At 40.2% G+C, this 12348-nt stretch overlaps 1 protein-coding gene across 1 annotated transcript in view; it reads left to right on the forward strand.

Annotated features, from left to right (window-relative positions):
* TECPR1 (tectonin beta-propeller repeat containing 1) overlaps nt 1-9758 on the forward strand; it is a 20879-nt gene extending 11121 nt beyond the window's left edge. The window contains exons 12-24 of the mRNA XM_008950234.1: nt 102-251; nt 884-1041; nt 2327-2454; nt 2673-2775; nt 3450-3546; nt 3947-4026; nt 4328-4384; nt 5515-5689; nt 6887-7022; nt 7366-7458; nt 8147-8253; nt 8737-8856; nt 9561-9758. Coding sequence (XP_008948482.1) covers nt 102-251; nt 884-1041; nt 2327-2454; nt 2673-2775; nt 3450-3546; nt 3947-4026; nt 4328-4384; nt 5515-5689; nt 6887-7022; nt 7366-7458; nt 8147-8253; nt 8737-8856; nt 9561-9758 — 1602 coding nt within the window. The remainder of the gene's footprint in view (nt 1-101; nt 252-883; nt 1042-2326; nt 2455-2672; nt 2776-3449; nt 3547-3946; nt 4027-4327; nt 4385-5514; nt 5690-6886; nt 7023-7365; nt 7459-8146; nt 8254-8736; nt 8857-9560) is intronic.
* The last annotated feature ends 2590 nt before the right edge of the window (nt 9759-12348 follow it).

Below are 12348 nucleotides of genomic sequence, written 5' to 3' on the forward strand. Positions count from 1 at the left end.
AGGAATGCCTCATTCATTGTCTTGAAGTACAAAAATGCTGGCTCTGAGGAAGGTGTATCTGAGTTTGCCTAGGTCATAATTTTTTTTTCTTCTTGCCCTAGTATATCCACGTGTTCCTGAATGAAGTCACTATTATAGTTGAAGTTCTGAATGAAGCCAAACATTCCTTTGCACTGTATACACCTGAAAGGACAAAGCAGCGATGGCCCATCCGCCTGGCAGCCACAACAGAGCAAGAAATGCATGACTGGGTAATTCTGTGAATTTTTCATTTCAAGCTGGCAATATCTGAAATAAACCATAAAGGCTAGTCTCTGAAATCTCAGTGTTACGTTTACAGTATGTAGGCTATTTCTCTATTTTCACAGTTTAAAAAGCCTGTTCACACTTCTTTAGATGCACCTGATGCATCTAAATGCATCCTGTCTCCTCTGGAGTTTGCACACTTTCTGATGCAGTTATCCACAGTAAAACCAATGTTGTTTTTCCTTCCCTTCCTATCTCTGGATATAGATTAGGCTACAAATGAGTTGAGAGTTTAATTCAGTTATTTTCTGCATTGGTGGAAGAACTGCTACTTGCTGGCAGTGTTGTCGGGAGCGTTATGTGTAGACAGGCAGGCACATGTACACTGAAGCAATGGAGACCTGAAAGATACTTCATTAATGATGAGATACTGCAAACCACGTTGGTCCCAGTGATTGTGTTAATAATTTCTACAACACCGAATTGCAGTGCCTTTGAGAAAAAGCTACTAATTCCCTTTGCTGAATTGCAAGAACCTGCAAAGGTGAAATTTCATTTTGTAGTACTGAAGCATCTGTGGAAATTTTTGTTCTCACTGTAAGCAGAAGCTTTTTGTTCTTTGATTCTTGTTTTGCAGCTGTCTTTGCTGAACATGTCCTGTTGTGAAAGCAGACGGATCCAGGGCCCTCCTTCTCACCACGCCATTTGGTCAGTTACTTGTAAAGGAGACATCTTTGTTAGCGAGCCAAGTCCCGAGCTGGAGGCTGGGCCACACCTGACACCATGTGACCAAATGTAAGAGGTTTCAGAAGCTGTTCTTTCTGCATGGGATGCTGTCCAGCAGACTGTGTTCATGTCAAGTCCATGGCTTTGATGGGCTGTTGGAGTGTATAGTACACTGCAGGTGTCTGTCAGTGACAGGGTTAGTGGCTGCCTTCATATTCATAAGTACATTTGAAGAAATTCACCAACTCATATTTCAGTTCTTGGATGCTGGAGCTATTAATGGAATTACAAAAGCCTTTCTCACTGAGATCCCATTTTTTTGTGATTGCATCCTTAATGCCATAATTATTTAAGGGATGGTCTAGACTAAAAGTAAACCTAATCACTGTAATTGTAATGTAATTTGAGCTTTCAGTTTTATCTGAGTCAGGAAGTCTGAAATTCTCAGTCCTCCATAATCACTACAGTCCAGGAGCAGCTCCTTTACAGTTTCTATTACAACTGTGACAGTACAGTACTGCAAAGTCTTCAAGCAAAAAACTGCCAGCCTGAGGCCTGGTGGGTTAAAGGCCAATCTTAAATTTAAAACATAGCCCCAGTTTCAGGATAGTTGCACAAAGTGTCTTTGCTTAATACCAGAGAGATGCTTTAGTCCTTTTCCTTCAGGGTAGAGCACATCAGCATCTGTCAAATCACAAAGCTGATGTGCTCTTGCATCTCAGTTGTGGAGGATCAGTGACCTAGATGATCTCCTGCCATTCTGATAACTAAAACACTCCTCTGCCATCTCTTTATTTTCCTCATTCTTCCCCAGAAAAGTACCATGGCCAGCTGGCTGTGTAAAGCCCCAGAAAAAGATCAGCTTGCAAAGATGATGAGAATACAAAGAATTAAAGCCCTTGTTTTTGTCAAGCTCCATAGCAAATATATAAATAATTTGGTTTTGTGTCAGATAAAGGCAATTCCTATATTAAGAATGAAGAAAATGAGGATGAAGTTAAAGCTGAGGCAGTTGATGGCCACTAAGATGTAAAGATTCTAGTGAGATGATCCGAACTGTTTAAAAAAGTAGATATAAAGAACACAAGCCATAAAATAAAAGGCAAGTAAAATACTTCAAAGCCTGAGAATTCCAAGTGGAGTCAGGCAGGTTGCTTCCAGCCAAGTTTTCAGTAGCAGTTCAGAGGGAAGTGCTTTCAACTGACAACTGCCTTCACTTACAGATTGCACAGAGGTTAAACAAATGAATGTCTACAGTTGTGTGTCCTTAAGATTGTTGAGCTGCAGGAGGGGAAGGTGTACAGTCCTGATGGGTGTGGTGTAGAGTACATGTAAAACATCCTCTTCCTGGCAGGTTCTGGCGTCAGGTTGGAGGTCATCTTCGCCTGGTGGAGTGCAACAACCGCGGCATAGTGTGGGGCGTAGGCTACGATCACACAGCTTGGGTTTACACGGGTGGATATGCAGGTGGCTTCAGTCAAGGTATGGACAACTGACCTCCTGTGGTGTGCACATTTCTTACCTGCCTGCCTGGGCCAGCTGTTCCTTAGGGAGGAATTGGTATTGCAGTTTTATATTTATGTGTTCAGCTTAAGAATGAGAAATAGGATAATCAGCAATATTACTGTGGCTATTGGAATTTAAATGTAGCACCTTTAAGGTTTAGCTTTACTATAATCCAGATAATTTATTTCTCACAGGACTGGCCAGTAGTGCTGATAACATTTATACGCAGTCAGATGTGAAATGTGTTTACATCTATGAGAACCAACGGTGGAACCCAGTCACTGGATATAGCAGCAGGTTATTTACTCCATTGATTGTATTTATTTTCTGTAATATTTTACTACAATAAAACAAGGAGTTTGTCCTAGCTCTTCAGAATAGCTACCCTGTCTTCAGTCTTCTCCAACATTTACTGTTAACCTGAGGTGAAAGGAGTGCCATTTCTTAATTTTCTAGATTTGTAATTATCCACTCAAATTGCATGTGTAGCAAAACATTACAGGTTTGTGGTTTGTAAGTGCACAGAGTGCACCGATTTGCAACATCTTTCATTATTAAGGCTATGCAGCAAAGTTCTTGTTAGGATTCACATATTCATATACATATTGTGCTAAATACCGTGGGTCCTCAAATAATATGTTTGAACAGAAGTGTTGAACAAGTATTCACATATATGGGTGTCTTAGGCCAGAAAGACTCGGGATTTACCTCCCAGTTTTAAATAGTAGTGAGGAATATCATTCTACAGAGAAAAGTTTACATGGTCCTCAAGTTTCATGTAACTGGAAGCAATTGTACAGGTTCTTTCCTACTATTCTCATCACTCACATGATAGTTTTAATACAGAGATTAATGATGGAAGATTGATGCATGTATGAAAGTAGGAAGTGCTACAAATAGGTTTTTCTTCCCTTACCTTTAAAATTTGCTGTTGTAGATGACCTTGCATTTCTTGTACTGTTTCACCACAGGGGCCTGCCCACAGACAGATACATGTGGAGTGATGCATCTGGCCTGCAAGAATGTACAAAACTTAATACCAAGCCTCCTTCTCCACAGTGGTCTTGGGTAAATTTTGTCTTAAAAGTCTTTTTCCTAAGAAGGCAAGGCTTAGCAAGTAGGATACAAGACTTGGGCTCAAGTGACTCAGATTTCCTTCCTGGATTTATCATAAATTTGTTTCCCCATGTATACTATAGCAATAACCCTCCATAGCCAAAACAATGTTAAGCATTGAGTAGGATTTTTTGTTCAGTGTGACTTAAGACTTCTGTTCCAATCCTTTTTTCTTCAACTGAATTTAAAAGACTTGGAAGCCTCTATATGAATTTATATTGCAAGTATTAGAAGGTTTCTACCACGTCACCTCACTCCAAAAGCTGGAAGGGAGATATTGGAAGAGGTTATTTTTATTATCCCTTAGGTGTTGGCTGTGCTTGTTACTCTCACTGTCTCCTTTTGCCAACAGGTATCCGAGTGGTATATTGATTTCAGTGCGTCGGGAGGGACGGACCGGGAGGGCTGGCAGTACGCAGCGGACTTCCCAGCGTAAGGGGATACCACCTTCTACAGCAGATTAAGTCCTCATTTCTTCCTGTTTGCTATTTTGCACATTAACTGTGTGTTAACAAGGACATGCCTTAATTTCTGCCTTTGTATGAGGTGCTAACACTGGAATTTGGTAGGGAGGCAGGGCAGCAAGGTGAGCTTGGCAAACTGCAGCGTCAAGCGTTTTAGAGTCAGTGGGCATGTCTGGTGGGCAGGTACATAGTCAGTGCCCTCAGGCTGGCACTGACATTGGAGATGCTCTGACATCCTCATGAACACCTGTTTAAATCTGTTTTGGTAGGTCCTACCACGGTCACAAGACAATGAAAGATTTTGTCCGACGGAGGCGCTGGGCAAGGTGAGGAACTCAGATACAAATAAATGTTCTTAACTTGAATGCTAGCAGTTCCCTTAAAGTCTCCTGTAGTTATGAGGCAGAGTCGTATCACCAAATCAACAAAACCAATAGTGAGGAAACCTTCAATAAGTAACCCATCTCCAGTAGAGAAGCTGGTGATCCTTAGCATTATGACTTTAGTTTTAAGCCTTTATAGGTAGATACCCTATTTGATTTTGAGGGCTCCTAGAAAAACATCAGCTAGTTATTCTCTGTAGCTGATATTCCTTAGGGTAAATGATTAAGGACCAGTGGAGTCAAGATGTATTAGTACGTACTAGGTCACTTGGAACAACTGGTTGTGTCTCTATTATCTTAATAGTTTAACGTATGAATTCCACATACTGCATACTGGGCAACAGAAAATCCCAGCTCCTGGAAAACAGGAAACTGCCACTACATTCTGGTCTACTCTGTGAAGCAGGGAAAGTCTGTGCACTCACTGTTTTTCCAACCTGTCTATGCTTTCTGCACTACAGTATCTAACAGCTATGCTATAAAATGTCTGTGAGCGTACAGTTACACATGGTTCTGTCTGTTACTGAGACTACAAGGTCAGTATTTCAACCCTTGTACAAAAATCTTTGAAGTAAGCTCCTGAAGCATCAAACCATTGTTCCAGGATATGCAACAAAACAAACAACATCCAGTCAATTAAAATGGTGATTTGAAATGGAACAACTTGAGAAATGCCCTCAAGTCTAAACATTTCCTCTGGCTTTAACTATCGGTTGAGAATTGAAAACAAACAGGGAACAGCTCAGGGCTGGATCCATTTTTTTCAGAACTGGAGGAAGGAAGAATGTCCTGAGGTTTTTAGGATATTCTTTATGCACAGAAATTGTTGTTGGGATGATAGAATCTAACATAGTTTCCCTAACAAAAACAGAAGTTTTGAGAAATCATTAACATGTCAAAATTCAAAACCTGATACAAAACATGACTGATTGTTGTAAACTCCTTTCAGATTAAAAATACTAACACTTATTGTACCCACTTAATGAAAAAACTTCGGGATTGTTTGCACCACGAAATAAATTCAGTTACAGAAAGTATGTACTTCTGATGGGTTTGGGGTTTTTTTGCTTCAGAAAATGTAAGATAATCACCAACGGGCCATGGCTGGAAGTGCCTCCTGTTACCCTGTGGGACATCTCCATAATTCCCAGTTCAGATGCAGATGATGAAGAAGCAGTAGCACTGTGGGCAATCAGTGACAAAGGAGACGTGCTCTGCAGGCTTGGAGTGACACAGCAAAATCCAGCTGTAAGGCTCCTTGATTATTTTTACTGCCTTATTGGTCTATTTAATGTGATTATGCAAGTATATACCCACAATCATGCAGTGCCCTCTCTCGAAGTCCCTCATTCTTTTTTCCCTTTCATGCCCCAGATGTGAAAGTCCTTGTCCATCACCTGTAACACAGTTTGCTGCCCGTGTTTCTGACAGCAGCGCTTCTCTTGCATCATCTACCTTAGCTTGTGCCAGGTCACTTGCAGGACCTTCTCTCAGCCTTGTGTCCTTTCTTGTGAAGCACTTCACTTCCACATTCTGCACTGATAGCTTAGCTGTTTTTTTTTATCATTGTTGATAATGTGCATATACCATTTAAATGAACTGCTGAGGGACAGAATTGCTCTAAAGTATGGTCCCAATCTCGTCCCTGTTGATTCCAGTAAGAATTTGTCCATTGACTTTTCTGGGCCTGGAACTGACTCTGCTTATTTAAGACAAGTGGGCCCAGACTAACCTACAGATTTGACTGTTTTTGTGGACTGGGACAGAAATAATGAATGAATGTCCAGTAAAGTATGAGGAAAGGAACAAATAGTCCCAGTAACTTCAATAGGAGTACTTATTTGAATCTAATAGACACATGCTGAATACCAAATTAGGGTTGATATGCACTGATTTTAAGCCATATTTACAACAGGGAAAAAAATTCTAAGAATACACTTTAGTGGAATTTGGAGAAAAACTGCAAGAAGCTGAAAATGTATAGGAATTAGTGTTGGGTTTTTTTCTTCCTATTCTATGGGTTACAATAGCACAGATCTGTAAGGTACTGCAGTAGCATGAACTGGAATACTGTGTCTGGAATCTGGAACCCCATACCAGCTGATTTTTGTGAGACTATTGTTCTGTGTAATAAACCCCAATGGATTATTAAATTAAAAAAAAGCCTCTAGGCCAGCTATTCAGAGACAGATAGGTGCCTAAATTCCAATGATTTCAACAGAAAAGGCCTTGTTACAGTCCAGCATAGCTATTTTCAAAGAGTTTTATATCCAGATTTCTTTGAGGATCAGGGCCTTGTTTCTGTTCAGTTGTAAGGTTATGTAAGAATTACTCTTCAGAATCTTTTTCACTGTCTAGGGTTTTTCCCATTTGGCAATAACCAATGATATTTTGTTGTGGAGTTTTTAACCACTGCTTCACAATTCATCTTCCGTGATTTGATAGGGAACATCCTGGCTGCACGTGGGAACAGATCAGCCCTTCATTTCCATCTCAATTGGAGCATTTTACCAAGTGTGGGCTATTGCTAGAGATGGTTCTGCCTTCTACAGGGGCTCAGTGTCTCCAAAAAAACCCGTGGGTAAGCAGTTGTGCTTTTTTAGTACAGTCTTCAACTTAGACCTTGTGTTAAGCATGATCACACTGCCCTGACTGAAAGACAGTTCTGTTCAGCAGAGTACTTTTCAATAGCTGTGCAAAACAGGGCATATGAATAATGCTCAGGTTAATTGTAGCAGTTCATTGGCTCTTCACTTGTGTGCTTTAGAGTTTGTTTCTAAAAACAAGTTCGTACAAACACGTTAAGTGTAATGGCATTCACAGTTTTCTTGCACAGCTACACAGGTCAGCCGCAGCCATTTCCAAGCCTGCTCATGCATGATTCTGTTTTCACAATCTTTTACTCAAATATTTCTGACTTTTAGGTGACTGTTGGTACCATATTCCTTCACCTCAAAAACAAAAGCTAAAACAAGTCTCAGTGGGACGAACATCCGTGTTTGTGCTGGATAAAAATGGTAAGGATTTAAAAAAATTATTTACCAATGTTGCAAAAAAAAAAAGTATATGTCAGAATGCATATATCAGTATATATCAGATAAATTTAAAAAGGAGAAGCTGAGTCAGGTCTTCTGCAGACAGGTTATTGTTGCTCCAAGAGGAGTAATATTTAATTACAAAGAGATGGAGCAGGCAGCCTGCTTAATGACTGCTTTGGAAGGCTTGGCGTTTGTTACATCTGAGAGTGCCCTGGATAGCAACAGCACTGCTGCTACACCGTTACTTTGGGGTGGGAGGAGGAGGTAGATGAATCTCAAAGAAGAGAGCTGCAAGGATGGATTTGTCTGAAACCCTAGAATATGCAGAACTGCAGAAGAATACCTTCCTGCTGCAAGTCACTGGCAGTTAAATAATGAGGCATCCTTTGGAAAATAAATAGGCCTTTAACACCAGTCTCCTTCAGAGATGTTAATCTCATTTTTCCATAAGAAATTGTACAAAACAAAGTATTTGCTGGTTTCCAGAGGAGTTATAAAGAATAACTACAGAAATACAGACTCCAAAGGAGGAACTGTAACCCGTTAGTCAAAACCATGGTGCATTCCCATGGGACACAGAGTGTTAACTGGGGATGGGGTTTGTTGTTCACTGGGGTGTCACACGAAGCAGCCACCCCGAGCTGTAACAGGACTGTTTATTTTACAGGCAATCTCTGGTACCGACAAGGTATCACACCCAGCTACCCTCAGGGGTCTGCTTGGGATCACGTGTCGAATAACATCCGGAAAATGTCTGTAGGGCCCCTGGACCAGGTGTGTATGAAGCTTCCTTGGATCTCATTGGTTTGTTAAAAATTATACTTAGCATACTCTTGTAGTGAAATTAAATGTTCTTTAGAATTATTTTTATTTATTCTACAAGGTGATTATCTAAATGCTGGAATCTTGATAGCAAGACAAAAGTCCTGCCAATGGAGCAGAGTTACACCCAGCCCTTGGCTGTAAAAAGCCTCATTACATTTTTTTTTCTTTTTTTTTATGAGGCTCTTTTATATATTTAATCTTCCTGTAAAGTCTTACTGCCTGGCAATGTTTTACTTATAACACTTGGCAACATTTTCATTATAACACTAGTATCTAGTTGTTTGTTTGGGTGTCTCTCTGACTAAATTAGAGCAGTTTTGGCCTATTCAAGATGAAGACTAATTTCTGAAAGTGGTCAAACAGGCTCAGAATTTCTATGTCTTGGAAGAGCATCATGAAGAACAGGTTTTATTGCCTCTCTGATTTTTTGAGGTCTGGGTGATAGCTGACAAAGTTCAAGGAAGTCATAGTTTGAGCTGTGGGACTGTCTGCCACCGGACCGGCGTTCAGCCAATGGAACCTAAAGGCCTCTCGTGGGATTATGGCATTGGGGTAAGTGCTGGGGGCATAATGCTGCTTAAAAGTTCTATATCCAAATACCCATGGGCATGCTTAGAAAGGAGAGGCCATCCTGCCTCAGCTGGCCAGCTTTCTAAAGCTTGCATGGGCCTGCAGGGAAATTACCTTTGTTCTTCAGTTTTAGGTTCCTTTTCTAAATTAATATAATGGGTCATGCGCTTGTAGCTAGAAAGTAATTTATTCGTCATTCGAGAAGTGTTAATTTTAAATAGAAAGTTACAGTAGAAAAGGTTAGTAAAGTTAAGTACCGGCTTTAAAAAATTAATTCCTTCCAAGTTTGTGAATGTTCTTCCTCCTTCTTGTTCCCACCATTACCCTCCATGTTTTGAGAAAGGCTATTTCAAGGATTTGGCCTGCTTTAAGTTGGCAGAAGACCTGCAGTGGCTCTGTTGTAAATGCCTGCCCTTACCAATCTCAATTCTCTGTAATAACAGCAATCCTAATCTCACTACCTGTAAGGTACCTGTATGGCTCCCTGTCTGGGGGCGGTTGTTGTTGTGTGGTTTAGTTTGTTTTACAAACTAAAAGAAGCCTTTTTTTCTGATTCAGCCCAGAGCAGGAATACTTTCCTCACGAAAAAGTAGTACAAAACTAGTACTTTACATAAAGCATCACATCAGATATTGGACTTGCAGGGTAACATTCTTCCTTTTCGATTTCTTTCTCACTCTTTACAGGGTGGATGGGAGCACATTACAGTCAGAGGAAATGCAACTGAGGCACCAAGGGTTGCTACACACGATGCTTCTGAGGAAAACTCCCCAGCAGCAAAAGATGTAGAAGATGAGGAGAGTAAAGGGAAAAAAGAACACTCTAAAACTCCTCTGATGGTCAGTGAAAGTCAAGAACTGGACAGAAATGCAGTTAATTGCTAATTTGTTGCCATCCACAAATTGCTAATAAGCAGTAGTCAGTATAATTTAAAATGAAACTGTCTGGAGAGAAAAAACTTTACCTGTTTGTGTTACTAACATATTTCACTGAACTGGAATTTGCAGTGGGTATTTTGAATACTGACTTCTACTACATCACGTGTAAAAGTGTGAGTCCATAGAGCTAATAGCTTTGTCAAAGCAGGCAAGCTTGTTAGCCACAGTGTACGTCTGCCCCTTTACCATAGCTGCTACACAACCTTACAAATGTGAATATCTTTGCAGATGATCACTTCTTTTTTTATGAATACTACAGTTCCCTTCCCTACATTTCTCTCATATTCACCTACTTTGCACATTACTCGTTAGATTTCTATTTGAGCAGAGATGATGTCATATCAATTTAAGTGAATGACAGACAGTTCCAGTGATTTGCATTGCAAACATAACTGGTCCTGATTGGACAAGCATTTATACATGCACATAACTTTGCTCAGGTGAGTCCTGCTTATATAGGCCTCTATTTTGGTCATGCTGTTCTTACTCCCATCAGTAAAATTAAATTCTGTACAGCTCAGCTTAGGGTGCAGTTACCAGTAAGGGCCAATTTTTGCTATCTTTGCTCACAGTGAACAACACCTTAGTAAGTGGAACAACTGGTTTCAGTGAGACTGTGTAGAGAGTATGGTCCTCTTCAGTCTGACCACAAGTGACAAAGTCTCGTTCTAGATTGCCACTCCAAATGGCGATTAGTCGTGTTTTGTCTCCACCTGAACTGGAGCCATGATAACTGAGGTATAGAGATGCCCACCTGCTGAGGCTGGAAGGCAGACTCCTGAGGAGTCACCACGTGTTCCAGATCACTGCTAGTTATGCCTTCGTTGTGGAAAAGACAAGAGAAGGTCTTCAATAAGATTCTGGCTTCACAGTGGTAGGAATGCAAAACAGCTTCACTGGCATCAGTGTATTTGCCAACATACATTACCATGGGTTCAGAATGAAGCTCTGTTCTTTAAGTGACTGATTCATCCCCTCTTTCAACATGAAACCACTTTTTACTCTCAAAAAAGCTTTTTTTCCTGTCTTATTTATCATAATCATCATTTGACTGCGATGTGAATCTCTTATTTGAAATCCAGTCCCTGGGAGGTGCTGAAAAGCCTTCTCTCCCCACAGCTCTGCAGGCACCCCGTTCTCCCCAGCAGCAGTTTACAATCATCTTCCCTCTGTGTGTGTGACTGTACATGGAGGTATTTTTATATGATGAGCCGTGTGCTGTGGTCTCAGTACTGTATTTGTAGAAGTAAAATTTATGTTTGCATGTGTTTAAAGACTATATTGGGCATTTTAATGCCGAGGAAAGCACTGTTTCCAAGTCCAAATGTGAATGGAGATCCAAGATTCTTTACTGTTTAAAAACACCCTGTTGAACGTTCCAGTATGTGAGTGTAGATTTCTGGCTGATCCATGCATTGTGGAAGCACTAGGAACAGCATTTGCATTCATCACCTGATAGGTTTTGCGTAACTTGCACAGTATCTTGTCCAAAATAAATAACTTCAATACGTGTATTTTTAGAGCACTATTAGGATTGTATTTTCTCTGCATCATATCAAAACTATTTTTTTCTTTTAATAGTCAGTGTTTACATGTCCAACAACCAGACTGATTTCATATAATGAGCTTTATAATGTACCTTTGTGTTTTTCCCTGTATTGCCAAGTTTGACTGACTTTACTGTAAAAAGCTGGGTTTAAGTGAACAACAGATAAATTATAAGTTGAGTACTAAGTATTTGCCTTCTGAAACTATTTAGAAAAGTATTTAATTTTAAAACATGTCATTGTTATAGCTAGTTAAAATAAGGCAAAGTGACTTTAAATTGAACCAATTTTGAAAAATAAAACTAATTTATCAGAAAAAAACCTGCTTCTTATGAAATCCCTTTCGACATGTTGACAAAAGCAACACTTTACATATGTCCTGCACCTGACTGTTCATCAGGGATGGCTGTGGTCGGAGAAGGGGTAACCTTCATGTGTCTCCTCTGCTACTCTTATTTATAGCTAGACAGTACATGCCATTTTTGGGCTTAATATTTTAAATAATGCTTCTGTTTGCAGGAAGTCCTGTCAGAAATACACTGCCACAAGCATTTAAAATCTGTGTTTATAACAGTAGTATCAGTATTATTGGTTTTTAAAGTGACATGCAGGTCTTCATCAGTCACTGTTAAAATACTGTTTTTCCAACTCATCGGTTTCCTTCCTCTGCAAAAGTAACCAAGCAGCACTTCACACAGGGCTATCCCACAAAACCATCTCAGGGGTGACGTTTACCATCTGGAAACTCTCAGCACTCCCTTATTATGTACTGGTCTAATGGACTAGTGACCTTTTAAAGACTCCTACAAAAAAAAAGATTGTAATCTACAAGTGCTCAGTTGTAATTTACCCTATGACACACGGACAGAATTTAGGCTGGGAGGGCCCTCAGGAAGCCATCCAGTCCAAACCGCTGTAGGGCTAACAGAAATGTAATACAACCCACACCATCCGGTTGCTCCGGGACACGTCCAGTCAGCCCCAACACC

The sequence above is a fragment of the Merops nubicus genome, unplaced genomic scaffold (assembly GCF_000691845.1).
Source record: "Merops nubicus isolate BGI_N331 unplaced genomic scaffold, ASM69184v1 scaffold36860, whole genome shotgun sequence".
In the NCBI taxonomy this organism is placed as follows: Eukaryota; Metazoa; Chordata; class Aves; order Coraciiformes; family Meropidae; genus Merops; species Merops nubicus.